The sequence below is a fragment of the Carcharhinus amblyrhynchos genome, chromosome 11, assembly GCF_965287045.1.
Source record: "Carcharhinus amblyrhynchos chromosome 11, sCarAmb.v2.hapA, whole genome shotgun sequence".
Classification (NCBI taxonomy): Eukaryota; Metazoa; Chordata; class Chondrichthyes; order Carcharhiniformes; family Carcharhinidae; genus Carcharhinus; species Carcharhinus amblyrhynchos.
The window spans coordinates 38,388,037-38,411,997 of NC_137334.1; the positions used below are offsets into that span (position 1 = coordinate 38,388,037).

The 23,961-nt window shown below is 43.9% G+C and overlaps 1 protein-coding gene across 3 annotated transcripts in view; it reads right to left on the minus strand.

Moving 5' to 3' along the window:
• Positions 1–5,476: 5,476 nt before the first annotated feature.
• ppp1r1c (protein phosphatase 1, regulatory (inhibitor) subunit 1C) overlaps positions 5,477–23,961 on the minus strand; it is a 115,701-nt gene continuing 97,216 nt past the window's right edge. For all 3 annotated transcript variants that reach the window (XM_080198881.1, XM_080198880.1, XM_080198879.1), the window contains one exon: positions 5,477–5,976. In XM_080198881.1, coding sequence (XP_080055007.1) covers positions 5,876–5,976 — 101 coding nt within the window. In that variant the 3' untranslated portion in view covers positions 5,477–5,875. The remainder of the gene's footprint in view (positions 5,977–23,961) is intronic.

The window sequence follows — 23,961 nt, forward strand, 5'->3', positions numbered from 1 at the left end:
TGGTAGGCCTATTAAGAGTATAGAAATGCAGAGGGATCTGGGGGTACAAGGACACCAACAAGGGGCATACACGTGGTGGGTCGTGCGATGGGTGCTCATGGATGTTGCTTCGAGAATTGCCTAGTGCTTCACGTCGTTAGTGTATGCTTAAGCTGGACCATCTGATGGGCAACATGACAGCTCAGTGACTATCACTGTTTGCTGTGCAGATACATGGAATTGGGCCGGTGTCTGCGGGAGTTTGCACATTCTCCCCATGATTGCGTGGGTTTTCTCCGGGTGCTCCGCTTTCATCCCACATTCCAGAAAACGTGCTCTTAGGCTGATTGGTGTAACAAATTGTCCCTAAATTAGTCTTCCCACAATCTTCCCCAATAGGTGTAGACAAAGGTCATGGGTAGAGGAGGGCACTCATAATGTTAAAATGGTGGTGCGGGCTTATTGGGCTGAAGGGCCTGTTTCCCGTGCTGTGTTGTTCTTTGTTCCATATCAGAACAGGTCAAGCTGGGGGAAAAGGAGTTTTGGGAAGTCAAGAGGTAGTCAGAAGCAGGGAGGGAATCAGGGGAAGTCGGAGAGCTGTCAGATGGTGAGGGCAGATCAGGTCAAGTGAGCTGGAATCTGTTAATGAAGTGGGATCTAGTGGATGGGATGAGCTGGGAATCAGGGGATTGGGTGTCAGGGTGCAGTTGGGTGTTGGGGGATTTAGTTAGTGAGCTCAGGTCACTTTAATTTGGAGAATCATGGGTTAGGAGGAGTCAGGGGGTTAGGGGAGAGTTGGGGTGTTGAGAGAGTCAGAGGTTCAATTATATAGTTACCCAGAGTGAGACTAGGACCGTTCCGTCTTACATGTATGAGTAACTATTCAGTTGATTAAATCAGAACCACCTGAAGTCTCTGACTTTAATCCAGAATTTTGGAACTTTTTGGAAGGTGCCAGGGAGCAGGGGATTTGATAATCAGAAATTAAAACTTCCCAGGCAATTACCACAGAGCTATTGTGTTGGAACTTCTAAATGGTCCCTTAACACATCTTGAGTGTTCATATAGTCCCCAATAATACAAAGAGCAGAGGATTTGGGCTATTTAGGTTACATCTCCATCTGGGACATCCCAGGCATGTCATATTGACATGGGGATAGATTGCAGGGAAGTTTGTTTTTTGTTTTGTGTTTTATCTGTGTGATTTCTCACAGAAGCTGTTAATTGTGGCCAGACTGGAAGCAACTTGTAGGCATAGAGAGAGATTCTTTGAGGAGGATCTCTAATGTGGCAAAGAGTTATCGAAAACCAGGGGTGTTTCTGATTTGGAGTCACTCAGCAAGAATGCAGTGAGTGAAGCCCATACATGAGTTGTGGTGTCCACTTGTTGATATGTTGAAGGAGCGTTGGAGGGTTCACCTGCCAGATACTAATGGAAGGACCTCAAGGAAGCTCTTCCCTCTGAGAATGGGAATGCTGAGGAAAATCAACGTGAACTCTTGGGAGCTGTGGCATACTTTGGCTTGGTGCCACGAGAAGTGACAAAGCAATTAAAATCCTAGAAAGCATAGACAAACTCTTGGATGGAAATAAAAGTAAAACAATGTGTGTGCTGTTGAAACCTTTGCATTTAAAGGATAAGTGAAATATAGGGCGGGATTTTCCGGCCTCCTTGCCCAAAACTGGAATATCCCACCAGAGGTCAACAGACCCTTCCAGATCCACTCCGATTCACATGGCAGGCGGGACGGTAAAATTCACCCTACAGTGTTAAGTTAGTCGCACTTGCTTTGTTTAATTCTTTATAGAGCAAAGGTTTTCGTTTAAAATGCGATATCTTGTGGCGTAACTTTTTTCTGAACATTACTGAACTGAACTCAGATCATAACAATAGGTTCAGTATTCTCCCAATAACCCCAAAGTGAACATAATTCTTTGTCTCTCGATCTCTCTCAATAACAGCTGACAACACTTTTTCATTCATTAAATGTGAATAGCTAGTCATCATCTATAGTTCATTCAGAATCTCATTACCTCACCAGCTTGGCTCAACTGCTGAAACATTTGCCTTGTAGTCACAAGATATTAAAATCACACTCAGCTGATGGCTTTTGACCATTCAGGTTTATTCTTATGCAGTGTAGTATTGCGAATGTTCAATTGTTGGACGTGCTGACCTTTGGATGGAATGATTAACTAGCATTGTTTCCCTATTGTGGTGGATGATAAATGGCCCATGGATCTGCTTAAGAGAAAGTACAAGTGGCACTGACATTCTTCCTGGAACCAATATTACATTTTTAAAAAGTCAAACAGTTTTCTTTGAAGTGCTAAGATTTGGCTTTTATTAGTTTGTCCAAAGTTCAGTAGAAATCTGGGGCCCAGTTCTCCCATCACGAGCTGTAACTTTTCCGATGGATCCGGTTGGGAGAGTGCCGTCATCAGCCTTTTTCCAGGATTTGCACGTGGGCCAGGAACGCATGTGCACCTCCCAGAGCCAAAGAAACTCAGAGTTCAGACGCTGCTAGAAACAAGCGGGAAGAGAGGTATGTGCTTTGAATCTTTTTAAAATATATTTTACATGTGATTATTGGAAACTTGGTGGGCGCAAGTGAATCTCCTACCCCAGGAGTACTTCACTCCGGCGGGGTTTAGATTTGCTCCCCACATTCGGGGAACGAGCAGGGGATCCCACCAGAATGAAGGAGGGAGGCAATCTGGGGCTGGGCGGTTGAGGGGTGATGCCCCATGGGCATGTGCACCCTGACAATGCCCATGCCTGGGGGCATCTTCGTACTGCCTATCAGGCAGTGCCAAGGGGGTGGGGCCTATTTTGGGCCAGGCCTAGGGGCAATTTAATGAGGGTGAGGGGGGGGTCTCGTTGTCACGCTGCATGACGATTGGTCTGGGCTTGAGGGAGGGCAGCAATTGGGGCGGGATGAGGAGAGTGATGGTCTGCCGGGGGGGGGGCCTGTTTCCCGGAGGGGGTTCTGACCCCAGGGGATGGGAGTCGAGAGAGGGAGGTCTGCTGGAGTGAGGGGGTGGGGGGATTGCTAAAGCTTTGGGAGGTGGGCTGGACATCAGTGTGGTCCGGGATGGGGGGAGTCAGGGCAGGCCCGGGAATTGTTGTGGGGGCTGAAATCAGACCATGGAGGGACTGAAGAGACAACACTATGATGGTCTTGGGCAAGCCAGCAATCAAGCTGGCCACAAACGAGGAGACTGACAGACCGTGATCACTGCACATGCGCAGAGCTCTGCACCGGTCAGACTCCAGTGCAAGTAGGCCCCACCCTTCTGGGTTTTTAATAATATTCACGATTATGACCTCTGCAATGCACAGAGTGCAGAGATTCAGGTCTGAAGCTGCACTAAAAAAACAGCCATGATCTAGAACAGTTTCCCCACCAATTCAGCGTTTTTGGGAGAATTGCCCCAACGAGATTTCAGAGGTGCAATAAGAACAGTTTCAAAAAGATTCCTGCCTATAATTCACAGAATCATTGAATCCCTACAGTGCAGAAGGAGGCCATTCGTCCCATTGAGTCTGCACCAAATCTCTCTAACAAATTACCTTAGCCAGACTCTTTCCCTCACCATATCCCTGTAACCTTGCGTACTTATCAATGCCAACCTACCTAACCCACACATCTTGGGACATTAAGGGGCAACTTAGCGTGGCCAATCAACCTAAGCTGAACACCTATCAAATGTGGGAGAAAAGTGGAGCATCCGGAATAAACCCACAAGATATGGGGAGAATGTATAAACTTTCCCCTGCAAATTAACGGTTCATTAATTTTATTATCTGCTTGCTGTGAGAAGATTCATTTACGTGTGAAGTGCTATGTAGAAATTACATTATTTTCTTGCTTTTTGCTGAATTTGATCATATGTTTTCTGAATGTGGTCCCTGAATACTCAGGGGTCTCATTGGAATTCTATAATACAAATTTTCACAATTGTTGGCTTGATACTGAAATATCAAACTTGAATGATAGCACTGCTTTTCAATAATTAACTATTGTGTGTCATTTAGGACACGTGGCCCTCATAGAGTTTGAATATTTCCAAATATCCCTGGAGTGCATCAATAATTGCAGGAGGTCCACACATGAAAATCATTTGGAAATATCTGCTGACTTCAGTGCCAACTTCCCTGAGAGTTAGTGGAAAGGGAAAATATTCTTAAGAGAAGAAATAAGCTTTCACTTATAAGATGGATTATCTCTAACTTTCTAAATGATCCAGCATGTGAGTGTTGTATTTGCACATTAAATTCCCATTAAATTCACCACGGAAAGTTAAATCTTTATAATTAACATCAAAAGTACCCTTTGAAGAACATGATAATTATTAATAACTGCTATTCAACCTTGCTTGCCCGGAAAGTAAACAGTTATAAAGTGTGAGTAATTGGATTTATGTCACACTGTGCCTCTATTCATTTCTGATTCATGGCCTAAACTCAAGCAATTTATTGGACACTCTGGCCACACTCCTATTAATGCATAAATTGGGCAGAAATTTGTAATGTGAAAGGTATACTGCATGAATGGCAAATTCAACCATCAACTCACTAAGACATGACTCAGGGAGGCACAAGTGCAGAAACAGAGAGTAGCATTAGAAGGCAAAGGACAAGTTAAGCTCAGGGATGACAAACATGCAAACTTAAAGGCAGGTAAACATTCAATTTCTAAGAAGACCCCACCAAAAAAGAAAAACGGCGTCCACTCTGTGAAAGAGAATTCCCTCCGAAAGGAAAGGGGTAAGCTCAAGGTATCGGACAATTGAAGACAGACTGTCAACAAAGGCAAAAACAACACTAAGGAGTGCAAACCCGATGTTGACATCCAAGTACTGGAACACCAAATACTACAACTTCAATTTCAGACCAACAAAGTTAGCCCAAAGCAGTTGAGAATACCACGCCGCCAGGTACAATAGAACAAAAAAATGAGATCTGGAAGAGACATAAAGCCTTCAGATTATCTGAATATGTAAAGTCAGAGACTTGTGGGGAAAGGCGCAAAATGTAAATATTACAAACACATTTGAATAAAGACATAGGGGGAGGTGTGATATTAGGTTGTCTGGGACTGTAAGGGTTAATACAGGACTGGGAAAACACGCATTTTGATCTAGAGAGTTAGATAGGGATAGTAGAGTGTAGTCTTAAATCTGGTAAACATCGTCATGAAGACAGCACCTAGAATTATATCCTGTGTATACGTGGATACAGTAATGAGTTATTATTACATGGTTATTGTTCAACGATACAAGTCTCTAGATTGCTTCATTAGATAACTTACAAACTTCCAATTGAGGTCACATTTCTAACAACTTCGTGGGCAAACATTTTTATATGCATGAGTAAATCTAATTGATCGGATGCACTCTGGCTTAATCCAGCCCATAATTTGGCTGTATAAAAATGTTAATTTGTAATAATAAATGTAAATATCAGGATATCTTGAAGAACATAAACGCAAGATCTTTTATTTCATTGTCTTTATTTATAACTTTTTGATTAAGTATTATTTACACTAGATTAGAGATTCACATCACACATCAAGTAGTAGAGTAATAAACATGAATCATTGTACAATACCAATAATATCAATATCATTTCTATTGACAAGGTGACTACAAAGTGATTTTACTTGTGAGACAGAAATTTGGTCTTTGGTTCTACACAATCATATCACATGTATCCCTCAGATCCTGGGAGACTTGAAAGAATTACTTCCTGGACTGAAGTCTAACATGGATTCCTACTAGTAGATTTGTAAGCACTCATCATCTTGTAGGTAATGGCTAGAAACAAGAAGCAGGATGATCTCGTATTGAAAGGATTCTCAGTTCAGACACACTAAGCCTCCCTTTCAGCTGCTCACAAATTTGTCTTTTGTGACCAGTCTTCTTCTCTTTCATTTGCTGCCTCTTCTTCCTCAAGGAATGGGGTCTCATTGTGGGTCCTTAGATGTTTCACCCCTGCAAATATGAAAATGATTCAGCTTACAGACATATCCAACTCTTGCTGAGCCAACAATTGCTTTTCATCCTTATTACTAGACAAAGTTTTGAAGTTTTGCACTTAAAGGCTTCTGATCACCTTAATGTTGATTACTTATTATACTAAAGTTCCATTCGTAGGGCAATATGAAGGTACATCTCCATTCTAATCCCACTTGAAAACCTTCCATTGAAGCATGCATAAATTCCCCAAAACTTCGCCACTCAGGATGGTATTTTTAATGTTGAAAATAATGACACTTTATGTTTTTAAGTAACACAGTATAGACAGATGCTCTGGTGCTGTGAAGCACTGTGCATACTTCTCAAAATGTATATCCAAGTTCCATATCTCATTGTTGAAGATAGGTCATGTTGGACAACAACAACTTGCATTCCCTACAATGAAGAAAGTAACATGAGTAGAAGAGTCCCTGCAATATTAGCATACATCCCAACTAAAAATATCAAAAACAGATGTCTAAGGGTGGATTACTTATACTTTCTTGATCAACGTAACAAAAAAGCATCTGACTTCATCAAGCTTTACATTCAAGAAGTGTAGTGCTTTTGCTGTTGTAGCACATGCACTGCTTGCAAACAACACACATGGAGTCAATGGCATGTTACACCATGGGATAGCCACTATCTTAGTGAAGATTCCTGCTAGATCTGCTTACTTCTGTTTAGAAAGGGAGAATGCAATACATTCCCCTCTCTTTGCACACTGTGGCGATTGTGGTGATTGTCCCTTTAAGAGCAGCGCAACAGGAGAGGTTCACTTAGCTTGAGGGCAAATTGGGACTGAGAATGGCTAATCAACCCAGGGTTCAGAGTCCTCTCTCATGTAAAAGACATTTAGGAACTGGGGCAGTTGGGAGCTGCTGACTTCTGTACAGTTTTTCCTTGTTAATAAATATCCTTTGTGTTCCTGATGAAGTCTGTGAGCGTGCATCATTACACATACAGAGAATCAGCACCTTTCCTTACACAAAGCAGTAAGTGAACCAGAAAATGTTGGAGTTGTCAACTGCTCTCCAGCTTGGAAGAAGCATGGCATGAAGAGGTTGAAGAACATGGTCACTTTTGCAACCATTGGCTTTGCCATTCTCACTCTACTCTGAGATTATAGTTGGAATATTCCTGTCCTGCCTGCAAGGGAAACATAGCGGGCGGGGCACAGACCATGAAATTTTCCAGTCTTGGGGCGAGTGTAGTGGAAAATGCCCCTTTATGCTCTGCCGGCAATGGGTGGGTGATTTCGGTGAACATCTATGAAACAGAGACAATGCACGTGCCATCCCATGACGAGATTGATATAAGAGAATTGCTTCCTTAAGACCCCGTGTGGAGTGACCTCCTTTCGAGAGCTTTATTCCCTCTCCTCCTCCTCGTAATTCCAGAAGCTTGTCCTCTTCTGTGCTAATTCTCCCTGTCATGTTGTAAGCCATGGGATAGCAACTGCAACACCCATGTCTGAGAGTATGTGGTATGGACAAACCCTTTAAATGAGCACTGAAATCATCACCACACCACATGGCTCACCATTCCCTGTAGGCTTCATTAACTTTACACAGCAGTTCAAACCATCAAACACTTCTCCTTATTCAGTCATAGCCAGCAGAAATCAAGCTGCTAAAAACCTGGAAGTGGTTGATGATTTCTTTACATTCTGATGGTTTAGCCCTTCCAGGATGCTGAATACATATTCAGCTGTGTCAAGTTAAGACCGAGCATTAGCTGGTGCTCTGAGGTCAAAAATGTTACCACTGGAATCAAACCAACATTACACGCTGACAGATGCGACAATCTGACTATTTTGCATTTTGCCAACACGCACTTTGAGCATTAATGACTTTCCCAAAATGATATCTGGAGCAGCCTGCACAACTGCGCGCAGCACAGCAACCATTTAGACCCATATTTTCACCTGTAACACTGCAATATGGGCTCTACACAATCAAATTTATGGCATGTAATATTTATGGAGACATTGCTAATTTCAGTTTGGTATATTGCTATTTAATTAGCTGTTTAATTAGCTAAATTAACATTTTGCAATTTTTTAGGTTGGGTTTCATTTGAAAAACTCTAAACATATTTAATTAATTATGCACACAGCAAGAACAAGAACACTGAGGGAGATTCTCCCAGCTTTGCTGCTCTAGCAGTGCAATGGGCTGGGAAACATCAGCACAGGCTGTTTAGCAGGCTCCCTGCTGGGTGCCATGGCCTCCGCGCATCTCCCAGATGAAGATTTGTAGCGTCATTAGCTCCGCGTGAGATGATTTCCATATTTAAATTATCATTTAAATCCTATTAGGTGACCCGGGACCGAAGTCACTGCGCCTGCTAGCGTCTCCCATCCCACCAGGAGTTCACTCCAGCAGGGTTTACACTAGCTCCCCACTAACATTGGGATGGCGGGAACATTGGGGGGCTGGAGGACATTGGTGCTGGACTGGAGAGGACCAGGAAGACAGTGATGGGGTGTAGTGGGGGTCAGAAAGGCAGGAATGCTGGCCAATGATCAAGCTGACCAGCAATCTGGAGGCCGGCACATGCGCTGATTTCCACTCTGACAGATCAGCACATGCACAATAGCCTGCTCAGGGCTATGCTCATGGCCTCTCCAGCGGGTGTAGGCCCCACTGGTATTCAGCATGAATCTCTAAGGCACTCTGCAATACACAGAGTGTGAAAATCATCCTGAAAAAACCCAGCAGGAATTACTCCAGTTTTTATGCGAATTTGGCATTTAGAGGTTTATTTACTTTAATTTACACATTGCAATCTGGAATTAGATTGTTGAAACCTCTGTGCTGATTTGGGCTAAAGAAAGATTTAAATAGAAGGTACAAAATAATATATTATCTGAACAGTCAGCAGACCCATTAACTAGATTTGAAATAAATCTCTAAATAACACATCTAATTTGGAAGCTCGCAAACTGAACCAATGTCAGTTCCCTAGGTGATATATTGAATAGTAATCTTGTTACAAACATGGCTTGTTAGTTACTTAAAACCAGACTCATCAAACTTGAATTCTTCTCTCAATTCATCAGTGGGATCTAGTGAACAGATCAATGAGGTTTTAAATTTCCAGATGTATTACAATACGCTAAACGAGTCAAACAAATTACCTATAGCAACTTAATTTATGAAAGGCTGATATGTTCCAGTCAATTGGTATAAATCTTTGACTCTGGTGGTACACAATTCAATTATTGATATGGATTAGAATCCATAGATTGTCCAAAATTATCAAAAATTAATATTCATTGTTGTTTTGTAGTTATCAAGCCAAGACCAATTTGTGAGAAGAAATCTGTTTGACCTTTTGCACCCAATGTTGCTATCAAGTAATCTCAGATGAATCACAGCAGGAACCGAATGGAATGTAAAACCTCGCCTACGTTGCCCTCATTCTGATCTTTAACCTCAATGTCAGATGATACTCTGTTGCAGTGTCCATTATCACTGTTATTGCCTGTGTGAGATTTCCAATGTTGTGCCTCATTATGCAGAATAATGAAACTTCAGTTGGTCAAATTTGCATGCTTTGCATTCCTGGGGACTATCAAATATGACTCACATCATATGCTGATTACTGAAGATATAAGAAAAGCATCCTTGAAATCACAAAATAACTCATTTTCTACATCGTTAAATTCTATCTCCAAACATTGATTAATGAAAGGAATTGATAACTGCAAAAACTCTGACCAATTGTGACTAACTAATTACTGCTACCATGGCAGTAATACAATCCTACACAGTTGAGATAATGTATAATGCTTAGCCTATCTGATTTGACCTCATGGTTTCAGTCATTTACCAATAGCGATTTCAAAATCACTATTTGGAAGCTATTAGTCTGTGCTCAAATATATCCTGTTCCTCATGTGCTTATTCAGACCTTAGATGTTATTGTCAAAATAAGACTTTATCCATATGTGACAACAAACTTCGGCAATAGAAAAGTAGCAAACGTAAATCTGACCCAAATGTGCAAATATGTCTCAATAAAACAATGGGGCAGCAAAGCGGCCCCTTTTTTATATCGTGTTAAATAAAAGGCAGGAATCTTATTCCATTTGGACTTCAATAACGGGTTTGTTTAAAAAATGACTATGTTACTAATATTAAGGCTGCTTTTAACAAGTTTATACTTTGGTTACAATATGGCAGAAAATCTAACCAGCAAAGTCATGGCATTGGCATGGTGGTACAGTGGTTAGCATTACAGCCTCAAAGTGCCAGGGACCCGGCTTCAATTCCAGCCTCAGTCGATCGTATGGAGTTTGCACATTCTCTCCGTGTCTGCGTGGGTTTCCTCTGGGTGCTCCGGTTTCCTCCCAAAGATGTGTGTATTATGTTGATTGGCTGTGCTGAATTGCTCCTTCGTGTCAAGGGATTAGGAAGGTAAATATATGGGCTTACAGGGATAGGGCCCTGTGTGGGATCATTGTTGGTGCAGGCTTGATGGGCCAAATGGCCTCCTTCTATATTGTAGATTCTATTGAACAAAACTATTAAACATCATGGATTTGACATCCTTTATCCTGATTTGTCTGTCTCTTCTCCTACAACTGATCTGATATTTAGCACAGACTTCCTCCTCAAACCAAATGGATGTCAAATTTGCTGTTAATGCTGCGCAACTGGGAGATGTGTCTCTGTACTTTTGGTCCCACCGTCTTTCATTTTCTTCAACAAAATAAAGCACCTTAAAGAGAAAAGTACTGCAGATGGTGGAAGTGTCAAATAGGATCAGAGCACGCTGGAACTTCTCAGCAGGTCGGCCAATATCTGTGAGGTGAAAAATGGAATTTACAGACAAAATTCTGGGCTGTTGACGATAGTCTGAGCTGCTGGCTCCCATCGTACTGGGAAGGATTGCAAATATTACATATTAGTCAGGCAACTGGCAGGCTAGAGCAGGGGATTAGCACCCCAAGGAAAGAAGTTCCGCCTGGCCAGAGTTGTCAGCTAATCAGAGGCTGATAACTCTTTTGATCAGCAATGCCATCAGAGAGGCATTTGTTGCTACCAGAACAATAACCACCTGAGGACCAGAACCTAGGCCTCAATGACGGCAGAAGGGTTTCATGGATTGGGAGTCAAGGGGGTAGGGGTTCAGCCAAGAGGCCCTTTTTTATGTTGCATTAAATAAAAGCATGAACCCTATTCCATTTAGACTTTAATAAAAGGTCCATTTATAAAATGACTATGCTGCTATGTAGGATTCATGCTGCTCAGTTAACCCTCAATGGGCCCCCTTCCTTCCCAATGCTGTGTCCCTTGCTCAGGTAAAATGCTTTTGAAAGATACCCCCCCACCCCCCCCTTGGAGCTAGCAAACCAATGCACCAGAGTTTGCTTGTTGTGTGCGCTGCACAGTGAGTCTTTCCCATCAACTATTGGGTTAATATGAGTGGTGATGGGATAAGGCCCTTTAACTGGCCATTAATCGGCCACTTTTAAGAGTCACAATTGGAAGTGGGGGAGGAAGTTCATCCTTGGGTCTTTCCACCATGGATTTAATTATTTAATCAAAGTGGAGATGAGAAAGTGGCAGGGTTCCCTCCTAGCCCCCTCTTACCTGATTAAATACCTCCCTTCCCCCACCCTACCCACTCCCCACCACAACGCTCATGAGGAGGGCATGAGATTTTGCCCCACATTTCAGGTTGATGACCTATCAACAAAGCTGAAGATGTACCTCAGAGGTGTAACTGATTTTAAGCAGTATAAAAAGACCGCGCTTACTCTGAAAAGATCAGAATCTGAAAAGTTCAGAACCTGGATAGTCAGAAGCTTCTTGAAGAATCAATTACCAAAGGGCATAGGTATAAGGTGTAAGGGGTAAGTTTTAAAAGAGGCAGATTTTTTACACAGAGAGTGGTGAATGCCTGGAACTTATTGCCGGGGGAGGTAGTGGAAGCAGATACGGTAGTGACTTTTAAGGGACATCTTGACAAGTATATGAATGAGATGGGATTAGAGGGATAGAGGTGGAAAGACTCTTCCCGCTCAAAAAAGACAATAGGACTAGGGGGCACAGCCTCAAGATAAAAGGGGGGCGGTTTAGAACGGAGTTGAGGAGGAACTTCTTCACTCAAAGGGTGGTGAATCTCTGGAATTCTCTGCCCGTTGAAGTGGTGGAGGCTGCCTCGCTAAATATTTTTAAGACGCGGGTTGATGGGTTTTTGATAGGAGAGGGGATTAAGGGTTATGGGGAGAAGGCGGGAAAGTGGAACTGAGCAGCGACAGATCAGCCATGATCTTATTGAATGGCAGGGCAGGCTCGAAGGGCTGGATGGCCTACTCCTGCTCCTATTTCTTATGTTCTTATGTTCTTATGATTTGGTCCCCGGGAGAGTTTTAGTTAAGCCGGCAGCGTGGTCGGTGCAGACTTGGAGGGCCAAAAGGCCTGTTCCTGTGCTGTAATTTTCTTTGTTCTTACTCTAAAGCAGGCAGATTACCCAATTGTCAACACCAAGGTGCAACAGGCTCAGTATAAGTGTGCTTCAGACTTGACCAGTGAGGGAGATGTAACTAGTTGTCCATTTTATTAGGAAGTACACAGAATGGACATTTCACTTATGCTGGACTGTTAAGATCAGAAGTCTTTATAGGACTTAACCAGGAAACGAGGTGCTGCTCCTCAAGCTTCTGTTGAGTTTCATTGAAACAGTGTAGGAGCCCAAGGGCAGAGAGGTCAGAGTGGATCAGAGTGGGCATCTGTACTCAACACTGAGTTCAACAATTTCAGATCTTAATACCTGCATCATTGTTTAGAGGGCAATCACTATGATTATTCTGTATTAAACTGCTATTCTGCTAAATTCCCTAGACCTATCTTCAGTTTTTTTACTTGTCCCATTCCCATCCCTTTTGGCTTGCACAATCTTCAATTTCATCAGTTAAACTCTCCTGCCTTTCACCATATTAGAGATGGATTTTGCGCATTGTCCCTTCCCCAACATCTTGTTTAAAACCTGTTTCTCTCCAATTTTTTCCGGTCCTGATCTGAAACTCTTTCTCTCTTTTGCAGATGAAGCACTTTATTACCCAGAAGCCTGCTATCTAGTGACCAGACCAAGGATTTTGTGAATTGCACCAAATGGAATGTCAGTGCAGGTACTCCAACTTAGGCTTTGTGGTTGGAAACCCAGTTGTGTCAAGAAATAGGTATTTTTAAATAGTTTATGTTTGTATTTGTGGATATTAGAAATAATGCAAAGGTTTAATAAGTTTAATTTTGTGTTTCTGTATTTGATAGGGTCAATGACTACAGTGGGGTGTAGATGCATATATGGTAATGAGGATTTACGATGTGAAATGAAACAGGCTTAAAGGAAAACTAGGTTGTTGCCTAGCAACTGGGGCCACCCTAGGGCAGAGAAAACTTCTGAGTTTGTTTTAAGCTGGATGCAGGAGAAGCTGGACAGGACCAAGAAGCTGCCAAAAGCAGGCTTCCAAAAAGAACAAAAGAAACTCCAGAAACTAGGGAATTGAGACACAAGTATGTCTCAGCAAGACAATTAACTTAAAAGGAACAAATACTTATACATCTATGTACATCTGTAAAGATGTAGGGGAGGATTCTCCCAAAAAATATTCTAAATGTCGAGTTCAGGTTAAAACTGGAGTAAATCATGCTGTTTTTTTTTCAGTGGGAGTTTAAAAACAAATTTCCCACACTCTGTGCACTGCAGAGTGCCATAATGTAAATCCCATTGAAAAACTGTGAATGGGGCCTCTCCCTGCTGAAGAGGCTGGCAGCTTAGCGCTGAGTGGGCCATTGCGCTGTGCCGATCTGTCAGCGCTGAGATCAGCACGTGTGCAGTGGTCCCTGTCTGCCAGCCTCTCGATTGCTGACCAGTTCGATCATGGGCCAGCCCCGCCACCCCTGCTTTGCTGACCGTGCAACACCACTAGGCCTGATCGCTGGCTCCCCAAGCAGGCCGAGCCCAGGTTCAGTCGCCCCTTCACAACCCCGGTCTCGCAATCAACCCACCCGATCACCCCCTGACCCCAACAGCCCCGATCCCCTGGCAGGCTGACTGCACCCCCATACCCGAAAGTCCAGTCCCGATCGCTGGCCTCCCTCTCTCTGTCACTCAGCCCGAGTGCAGAGTAGCAGCGGGGCTCCCCCATCCCCCTCAACGATCTTCCCCTAGAGGCCTTGCCCCCCCTAGCAGGCTTGGTGGGCAGTAACAAGTCTCCCCCAGCCATTGGCACTTTGTCCCTTGGGCAGTCCCAGGAGATGCAGGCTGGCCCTGCCAAGGTGGCACCATCCCTCCACAGTGCCCAACCCTCTGGGGGGGCCATGATTGCCCCCCTTCACTCCAGCAGAGTCATGAACAACTGGAGTGAACCACTCCTGGCTGGGAGGAGGGAACATTAGCAGGCCTGGAGTTTTCAGTCTCGGCCACACTAATGGGATTTAGATAGTATTTAAATGAGGGCACACATCATTTATGCAGCACCGCGCTGGACCTCATGGTGCCAGAAATCCAGTGCTGGGAGATACGCGGAGGCCTGGATGCCAGCTGCGTGAATCGGCCGCTGTTAAAGTCTCCCGGTGCACTGCGCTAAAAAAGTAGGAAGTCTGACAACACCAGCTTTCAGTCCAATCAGTTGGACTGAAACCTGGTGTTGTCAGACTTTTTACTGTGTTTACCCCAGTCCAACGCCGGCATATCCACATCCTAAAAAAGTAGTGCAGCGGGATGGGAGAGTCGCCCCCAGAGTGGGGTGAAGGAGCTTTGTATTATTGCTAATGTTTCCTTGTTCAATCAATGTTTTATTCTTTTGTTCAAAGTTAATCAGCGGAACTGTCCATCTATGTCTCCACAAAAAGTTACAGTCTACTAATCTGGTCTCCGGCTCTGGGACCTGACCGTCCAGTTGGAACATCAGCTGGGGTTGTAACAATTAGAAACTTGTTTCTTGCCCAAAATCTGGAGTTGTATATTGACAATATTAGATCATGCATAATAAAATCCGGGCAGATGTTGAGACCAATCTAAAAGGTTAGCAATACGATGTTTAGATAAAGATTTATATTTGAAACAAGTTCAGAAACTTGTAAAACTTTAATCTGATAAATATCAGATCTATGAGTGAATCTATGAATCTATGAGTAATTTTGTTAAGCCTATGAAAATGATCTTTTCTTAAATTTGTAAAGCATAAAGATTTCTATTGGGAGCAAATGGATTGTAAAATAAAACATTTATTGCTGCAATTTCAAACAAATAACAAGTTTAACTTGGCTAGAACTTTTAACTGTACACACATGTGCAATAAAATATTTATTGAATATAAGTTTCAGTGCACTTTTAAAAATATATTTTACCAATTTGAAAATGTCTGCTAAATAAAATAAGCACTAGGCTGAGTTTTAACTTAGTGATATCTTGGGAAGGAAATTGGTTCCAGTGCTGCCAGTCCATCCCAATGTTTGGTGGGCGAACTGACTAGGATGCCTAATGGCATTTAAGTGCAATCGGTCCCTTAACTGGGCAGTATTGGCCCTCCCATGTGATTAATGCCCCTGGAGCATGGAAATCCCATCCCCCGAGAGCTGTTGCAAATTAGAGGCCACTCCATTGCTGGCAGCACCTGTCTGAGGCCTTCACTAGGGATCATGGCTGGATCTCTGGAGGTAAGTGAAGCAGAATGGAGGATCGCTAAGACGGAATCATGGGTGAGGGTGGAGAAGAGATCAGATTGGGAGCATAGCAAAAGGGATTGGCAGAGTGGAGTTCCAGATGTTAAAAGACTGCACCATGTTTTATCACCTCTCCGGATGAACTACTACGAGATGTTAGGGCCCTGGGAAAGGTATCCTTTCCAAATGATAAAGGAAGAAACTCACCAGTGAAACAAAGAAGAGAATGGTGCTGCATTCTTAGATTCAATGCCAAAAGTGGTTTGGTGATCTAAGCAGAGTAGGAAAGGGTGGGGGGCCAGAGTAGGAAAGAGGGGTACAATGGTATATTCGCCTTCACCCTGATGGAGTTATATGCACCTTGGGCATATAACTCCATCCCTTCACTCAGGCTAGTTTTCAAGCCTACTTCTTCAGCATATCACTTTTCAGACTAATTTACCTTGGAGATAAACTCATCCATCTTAATCCATGCTTCTTCATATCCCTATCAGCTCCTACTCAAACTCATCATTATGTAATACCATAGCTGTCCCTCATAGTCACCATCAATGAATACCCTCCATCGATCTAGTCACCCTATTCCATTGCATTCATGAGTATGTACCTGTTTTCCCTAGCTTTCATTGTATTGTACCTGATTTATTGGTCAGGATCCTCATGGATATCATTAGCCATGCTTTAAGGCTTGTCTGCAGTAGCAAGCTTAATGCTTCAAGGTGCACTGGGATTAAAGATGGTGAATTGTCACAGACCAACAACATCACAGTCAGTGATTGGTCAAATACCCCATACCAGGAATCTTTCAAGTATCTGAATAAGTATCAAAGAACAAGGAGCAATACAGCACAGGAACAGGCCCTTTGGCCCACCAAGCCTGCACCAATTCCTAATCCTTATTTAGACCCACTGCTTATTGCCCATATGCGGTTTCTATCCCTCTGTTTGCCTCCTGTTCATGTGTCTATCAAGATACACCTTCAATGTTGCTGCTTCCGCCACCTCCACTGGCAGTGTGTTCCAGGCACCAACCACCCGCTGTATGAAAAACTTTCCCTGCATGTCTGCCCTAAACTTTCCCTCTCTCACCTTGAACTTGTGACTTCTAGTGGTTGTAGTTGTAGTTAACTTTTGTAGTTATATGTTTGCACACCAGCTGTACATTGATGGAGCGGAAACCCTTATGATCAATGAGTTTCAACAGCAGATGATCTGTTACCAGAGGTAGAAGTGGGTGGTCTTAGTGCTGGTATGGATATGTGGTCAGAAGTTCATCTAGGCGTGGCACGGTGGCACAGTGGTTAGCACTGCTGCCTCACAGCACCAGGGACCTGGGCTCAATTCCCAGCTTGGGTCACTGTCTGTGTGGAGTTTGCACGTACTCCATGTATCTGGGTGCGTTTCTTCCCACAGTCTGAAAGACGTTCTGGCTAGGTGCATTGACCTGAACAGGCGCTGGAGTGTGGTGACTGGGGGAATTTCACAGTAATTCCAGTGTTAATGTAGGCCTTACTTCCGACTATTAACTAAACTTTACTTTACTTTAGCATCAAATATGACATCAGTGCTCATTCAGTTTGGCATAGTTTCTAATCAAAGGGATGGAGATTGTAGCTAGGAAATGGAGTTTGCAGCAGGGATCAGAGAATGGTTTCCATCTTCCCAATGTATAATTGGAAGAAACTTCTGCTCATTGAGTACTGGATGTTGGATTAGCAGCCTGATAATTTGACAACTGTGGATGAGTCAAGAGTGATGATGGTGAGGTAGATTAGCGCACGTGTGAAAACGAATGCTGTTTTTATAAACAATGCTTAGGGGTCCAGAGATTACAAAATGGGAGCAGGAAGGGAAGCCATTGCCAATGATCATTTGATCTCTAATTAGATAGATAAGTATGCAATCATATGATATTCCCACTCAACTGGACAACAGTGGATACATGTTGGAAGTTGATGGTTTTCCAGGAGAGGAGGCCTGGAGTGGCGGAGAGGGTTGGTGTTGGACTGCAAAGGCGCCCGGCACCAGTGAAGGGGATACCCACCCACCATGCTTCCACCTGGACCCCAAGCAGCTGGCGGCCTCCCACTACACAACCCCCGTCCCCAGCTATCCCCAGTGGCTGAAAAGATGTGCCCAGTCAAGATATGCCCCTTAAAAGACAATTGACTTCAGGGCTTCAATTGGGTTGAGAGATGCCCACGTCCTTGCTCAATTACAGTAAAAGTCACGGGGAGGTTGGGGTGGGTGTGGAGGGGGCAGGAAAGTCACTGGCAGAATTTTACAGGACCCTCCCTTGCAGACCCACCCATGGGGGAACTGTGATGGTTTTGTCATCGTCGCAGAAAATTCCTTGTTTCTTTATGTTTAAAAGTCTCAATTCTTAAAAATAAAGCAAAGACTTACTATTTTACAATGACAGTAACTATGTACAGAGAATAAGAAAGCAATTAATAAATATAGAAAACCCCAAATTATAGAATCCTACATTTCAGAAGGAGGGCATTTGGCTCATTGAATCTGTACCGACAACAATCCCACGCAGGCCCTATTCCTGTAACCCACGTGTTTACCCCGTTAATCTCTCTAACATCCCGGAATACTAAGGGGAAATTTAGCATGGCCAATCCACCTAACCTGCACATCTTTGGACTGAGGAAGGAAACTGGAGCACCCAGAGGAAACCCACACAGGCAGGGAGAGAACGTGTAAACTCCACACAGACAGTAACTGAAGCTGGGAATCAAACCAAGTCCCTGGAGCTGTGAGGCAGCAGAGCTAACCACTGTGCTACCGTGCCACCCATCTAGACCCTTCGTGCATAAATTCAATAGCTTTGGGAATCAGCTTAGGGGATACATACAGCATTCACAAATAGTTAAGGAGGCAGTCAACCTCAATTGAAGATTCTGGCACCAGTCAGCTGGCTCCAAAGTGCTTTCTTTCATGGAATGGGGCATCTTTAGCTGGGCCGGCATTTATTGCCAATCCCAGGGGGCATTTAAGAGTTAACCAGATCGCTGGCGATCTAGAGTCACATTGTCAGTCAGACCAGGGAAGGCAGGCAGATTTCCTTCCCTAAAGGTGAACCAGCTGGGTTTTTATGACAATCGACAATGATTTAGTGGTCCTCAGCAGATTTTGTGATACTAGGGTAAAAGTGAAATACTGCAGATGCTGGAAAGCTGAAATAAAACAAGATATATTAGATAAACACAGCAGGTCTGACAGCGTATGTGGAGACAGAAGTCAGAGCTAACATTTTGAGTCCGTAAGACTCCTATTCAAGAGTCAAAACATTAACTCTGTTTCTTTCTCCACAGGTGAAGCCAAACCTGCTGAAAGTTTACAGCATTTTCTGTTTTTATTCCAAAGTGATGCTGTTTGATAACATGCTTATTCAGAAAGATTTTGCTTTTATACTGCATATGGGACCTGTACGAACACAACTGGTTACACAGGCAGTCAGTAAGACCTGTCTGTTTTGTAGTTGCAAAGTAGAAAAACAGTTTTACAATATCAACAACTTGGATTGATATAGTGCATTTAACGCTACATAGCATCTCAGGATATTTCTCAGTAGTGTATTAAGACAGAAATTGGCACCAGGTTAAGGAAGGAGAACAAAAGATCATAGGATCACAGAAGTGTCACCGTGTAGAAGGCAACTATTCGGCCCATTGTGTCTGTGCCAACTCTCCAAATGAACAATGGACCTAGTGCCATTCTGTCACCTGAACCCCACAACATTGCACATTCTTCCTTTTCAGATAATAACCCAATTCCCTCTTGAATGCCTCAGTTGAACCTGCCCCCACCCATCAGGCAGGCAGCACACTCTTGTTCTTAATTACTTCCTTATATCTCCATTTTTTACTTTGCCACTTATCCTAAGTCCTAGCCCTTTCATTTTTGATCAGTAGGAACAATTGTTCCTTGTCTACTCTGTCCAAAACCCTCACAATTATGAATGTCTTTCAAATTTTCTCTTACCTTCTCTTCTCCGAGGAAAAAGCGCCAACTTCTACAATGAATCTTCATAAGTGAAGTTTCTCATCCCTGGGACCATTCTTGTGAATCTTTTCTGCACTCTCTTGAATGCCTTTTAATCTTTCCTAAGATGTGGCATGGAGAACTGGATGCAATACTCCAGTTGAGGCCAGGCCAGTATTTTATATAAATTTAACAAGATCCTTGCTCTTGTGCCCAATGCTACTTTTTAAAGCCTGAGCACTGTATGCTTTATTAAATGCTCTCTCAACTTATCATGCCACCATTTATGATTTATGCGCACATATGCCCAGGTCCCTCTGCTCCTGAACCCCTTCAGTATTTTACCCTTTACTTTATATTGTCCTTCCATGTTCTTCTGCCAAAATAAATCACTTCATGTTTTCCTGTGTTGAATTTAATCTGGTATTTGACCATTCTTTTCAAAGTTTTATACTTTCCACCTTGCAGCTCACAATGCTCCCAAGATGAAGGAGAAAAGTTGGGGTCAGGCCTGAAGACAGGCCCCAGAGTTTTTGTGCACAATTAACCTGTGCCCGTTCCTTCTGATGCAGGCAGCATACAAACTTCATGTTGTTGTTGAGTGGCCACAGCCCTGCAGCAAATGGCCCAATCTCATGAACGTAGCACCATTTACAGCTAGCCTGCACCAGTGAAACCAAGCCTGCATCTCTTTAAGGGGAAATGCATTCGGGCTGTGCCAAGGTGCTGGAACTGGATGCAGAAGCAACTTTGTGAAGCAAGAACATTGAGTAATGGTACAACGAGCACTGAATGTGCTCCAACATTTCCAGATGCAGAACTGGAAGTATTGGTGCAGGACGTGGACAGGAAGAGTCCTGTACCCACAGAAGAAGGCAGTTGGAGCATATAGCCACTGGGGTCAATGCTAGCAGCAGATGTGTCTGCAGTACCAAAAGAACATAATGAGCTCATGTGACTGGTCAAGGTCAGTGAATGTATTTTCAAATGGCATATCCTTACCAACTCAACAATTAACCCCAGGCACTGCTCTACTCATCACTCTCCATTACTCAGTTACCAGCAACGTCTATCAACCAGGATTCATGCAGACATTCATATCTTCACTGTGTCCACACACTGTGGAAACTGCTGCAAGCTTCACATCTCAGAGCATGGCCAGCTGCTCAAAACTTGAGCACAGCACACTGCACCACACTCATTGACATACTTCCTTTCTCTTGCAGGACAAGGGGACACAGAGTTTAAGGCAGTACCAGCATGGGACAGGCAAAGCTGCATGAGTGAACCCCAGTGGAGGGGACCGTGCTTTGCATCATGGAGTGGTCATGGCTGAGGCTATGGCCAGCAGCTGGGGAATTGGCAGGAGTGGAAAAAAACTACAGATAACAACATGTTTCTACATGATCCTCATTCCTACATTCCACATTTCCGTCATTCCACAATCTCATCTGGTTTACAATAGATGGTGAGAGCATGCACCTCTTATCCAAGGCCAGTACATTCTTCCTCAGATACGGGGCCCAAAACTGCTCAAGACCATTTGAAGCCTCACCACTGAAAACCAGCCTGCGACCAGTATGCTGCAGTCATTGGGATAACACTGCATAGGAGCATTAAAACAGGCAATGGCACATGAAATACAGGCACTGGGGGGAACTAATGAAATATTGGATGTTTTGTTTGATAAAGTAGGTCTGGAATTGTTGCTTTGTGATTGCTTTTATTTCAGTGTTGTGCTCAAGAGCATGGTGACTGAACATTGCAGTTCTGCTGGGCCAGCCCCGGTTTTTCATTAAAAATCTTAGTGTCCCAACAACTTGCTCAAAAGAATTCCCACTTTTCAGGCTTAATGTTGCTTTGATGGTTCACCCTGGCTGGCCGTACCATTAAGACACTCTGATTGTCAATCAGGGATTCCATCGAGGAGACCAGTTGGGGAGAGCAGAGGGAGCATCAGAAGCCAGTGGGGAGAGCAGAGGAGAGCAGGAGGCTAGTGGAGCAGAGTGCGGGAGAGCCAGAGACCAGTCAGGGGAGTACAGGAGAGCCGGTGACCAGTGAGGGAGAGCAGGAGAGAGCAGGAGAACCAGTGACCAGTGAGGAAGAGAAGGGGAGAGCAGGAGGCTAGTGGAACAGAGTACGGGAGAGCCAGAGACCAGTGAGGGAGAGCAGGAGAGAGCAGGAGGCTAGTGGAACAGTGTACGGGAGAGCCAGTGACCAGCGAGAGAGAGCAGGGGAGAGCAGGACAGCCAGTGACCAGTGAGGGAGAGCAGGGGAGAGCAGGAGGTCAGTCTGGAGAATGGGGAGAACAGGAGGCCAGTGTGGGAGAGTGGGGGAAAGCCAGAGACACCAGTCAGGGAGAGTTCGGGGGGTGTGAACAAGAGGCCAGTAAGGGAGGCATTGATTCATAGGAGGCACTGAGAGTAATCTGTTTGAATAACTGGGGGTAATTTACCTCCATCAAATGAATTCCATAACCACCTGGGAGCTGGAAGGGGATCAGCCTCTGGGTGACAATATGAAAGTGTTAGTGGGTCCACCAACTCCAAGCTGCACTTGGTGAAGGAGTTAGATAGCATCAGTAAATCACCAGTCAGTGCCAGGCATGGTAGCAGGCAAGTTAGGTTGTGCAGTGTGGTGCATTCAATATCAAAGGCAGTCTGCTTTCCTGCTTGTGGTTTTGGGTGGAAAAAAAATCTCCCAAACTTGAGACATGTTCACTAGTTCAGAATCCAGCCTCTGGCTGAAAATGTTTATTGTTAGAACAGAGTGTGCAAATAAAAATAAGTGAGGCTTTTAAACAAAGATTGGCCTTAACATTGTGTTACAGCAAAACCAGAGTGGAATAGAGGATTCAGAGCCTTCTGATAAACTAAGCCTTGGTTCAGATACTTTAAGAAACTGAGGCAGAAATGCCATTGAGACAAAAGTCTGTGATTTGTAACTGTTGCCATTAATAATTGGGGATTTTAGTGTTGTATACTCTGATTGGATATACTCCAGTCAATGTCATCAAACCTCTCCACACTCTCGCCATTGGTCACCCACCATGTCCACTAACCCAGAGACCCGCCTTCCCAAGGCTTTTCAATGTACCCCCGCTTTTAATGTTGAAAATTTGGTCACCCAAGCCAAGAGGATGTTGTGCTGGCCAATGGCAGAGTGACAATAAGGCATGGGATTATGGTAAACTGGGTAATCTGGGTTAAGTTCATTGGCATCACAGTCAGATGAGCCAATTATGGACAGCCCCTTTGGAAAGGGGATGTGTTGGTTCTGTTCCCACAGAACATTTATGCTGTCCACATGTGGTTAGTTTACACAGAGAAGTCATGCATTAGTGGTCAGTGGATTGTTCTTGTGAATCAGCAAACACCCTCTGACTTTGTGCTGTCACAAGCACTGATGGAACAGTGATGAAACAGGATGGCAGGGTAGCTAGCACTACTGCCTCACAGCGTCAAGGACTCAGTTCAACTCCAATCTTGGGTGACTGTGTGGGGTTTGCACATTCTTCTCTTGTCTGTATGGGTTTCCTCCAGGTGCTACAATTTCCTACCAAAGATGCGCAGGTTAGGTGAATTGGCCATGGTAAATTGTCCCGTACTATCCCAAAAGGTGTAGGTTAGGGGAATTAGTGGGACAATGTGTAAAGTTACAGGGATAGAACAGGGGGTGGGCCTGGGTAAGATGTTCTGTTGGAGAGTCACTGCAGACTTGATGGGCTGAACAGTCTCTTTCTACATTGTTGGGATCGTATGACTGATGCAAATTAATGGCATCACATTGGGTTATGGGCTGTGCTGTGCATGGTTATGCACCAACTATACATTCAGAGAGTGGATTACTTTGCAATTCTGACACATCTCTGCATTTAGAATGACACATGTAAATCCAGGTATGCGTGGTTGATGGCATCCTGTACCAAAGCCATATGCTCACTCCAACATAAAGAACCTCCCTTATGCAGCAGTGAACAGCGAACTGGGAGATGTTGGTGGCATTGCTTGCTTCAGCCCTGAAGGATCCTGACACTAAGATGTTCATGCTGCACTTACCCTCACAGCCACTAGCAAGGCCATTCTTACGCTGAGCCTGCAAGAAGTAGCATATATATCAGTAATTACCTTCTTTGTAAAAGAGAGACTTCACACATACTATTCCTCATTGAAGTAGAGGTAATAGAAATATCCTGAGGTTTCTGCTTTTAGAATGCTTCCCTTCCCTTTTTCCTCCTCTGTCAACACAAGAGCACAAAGGACAGGAGCAGGAGTAGACCACATGG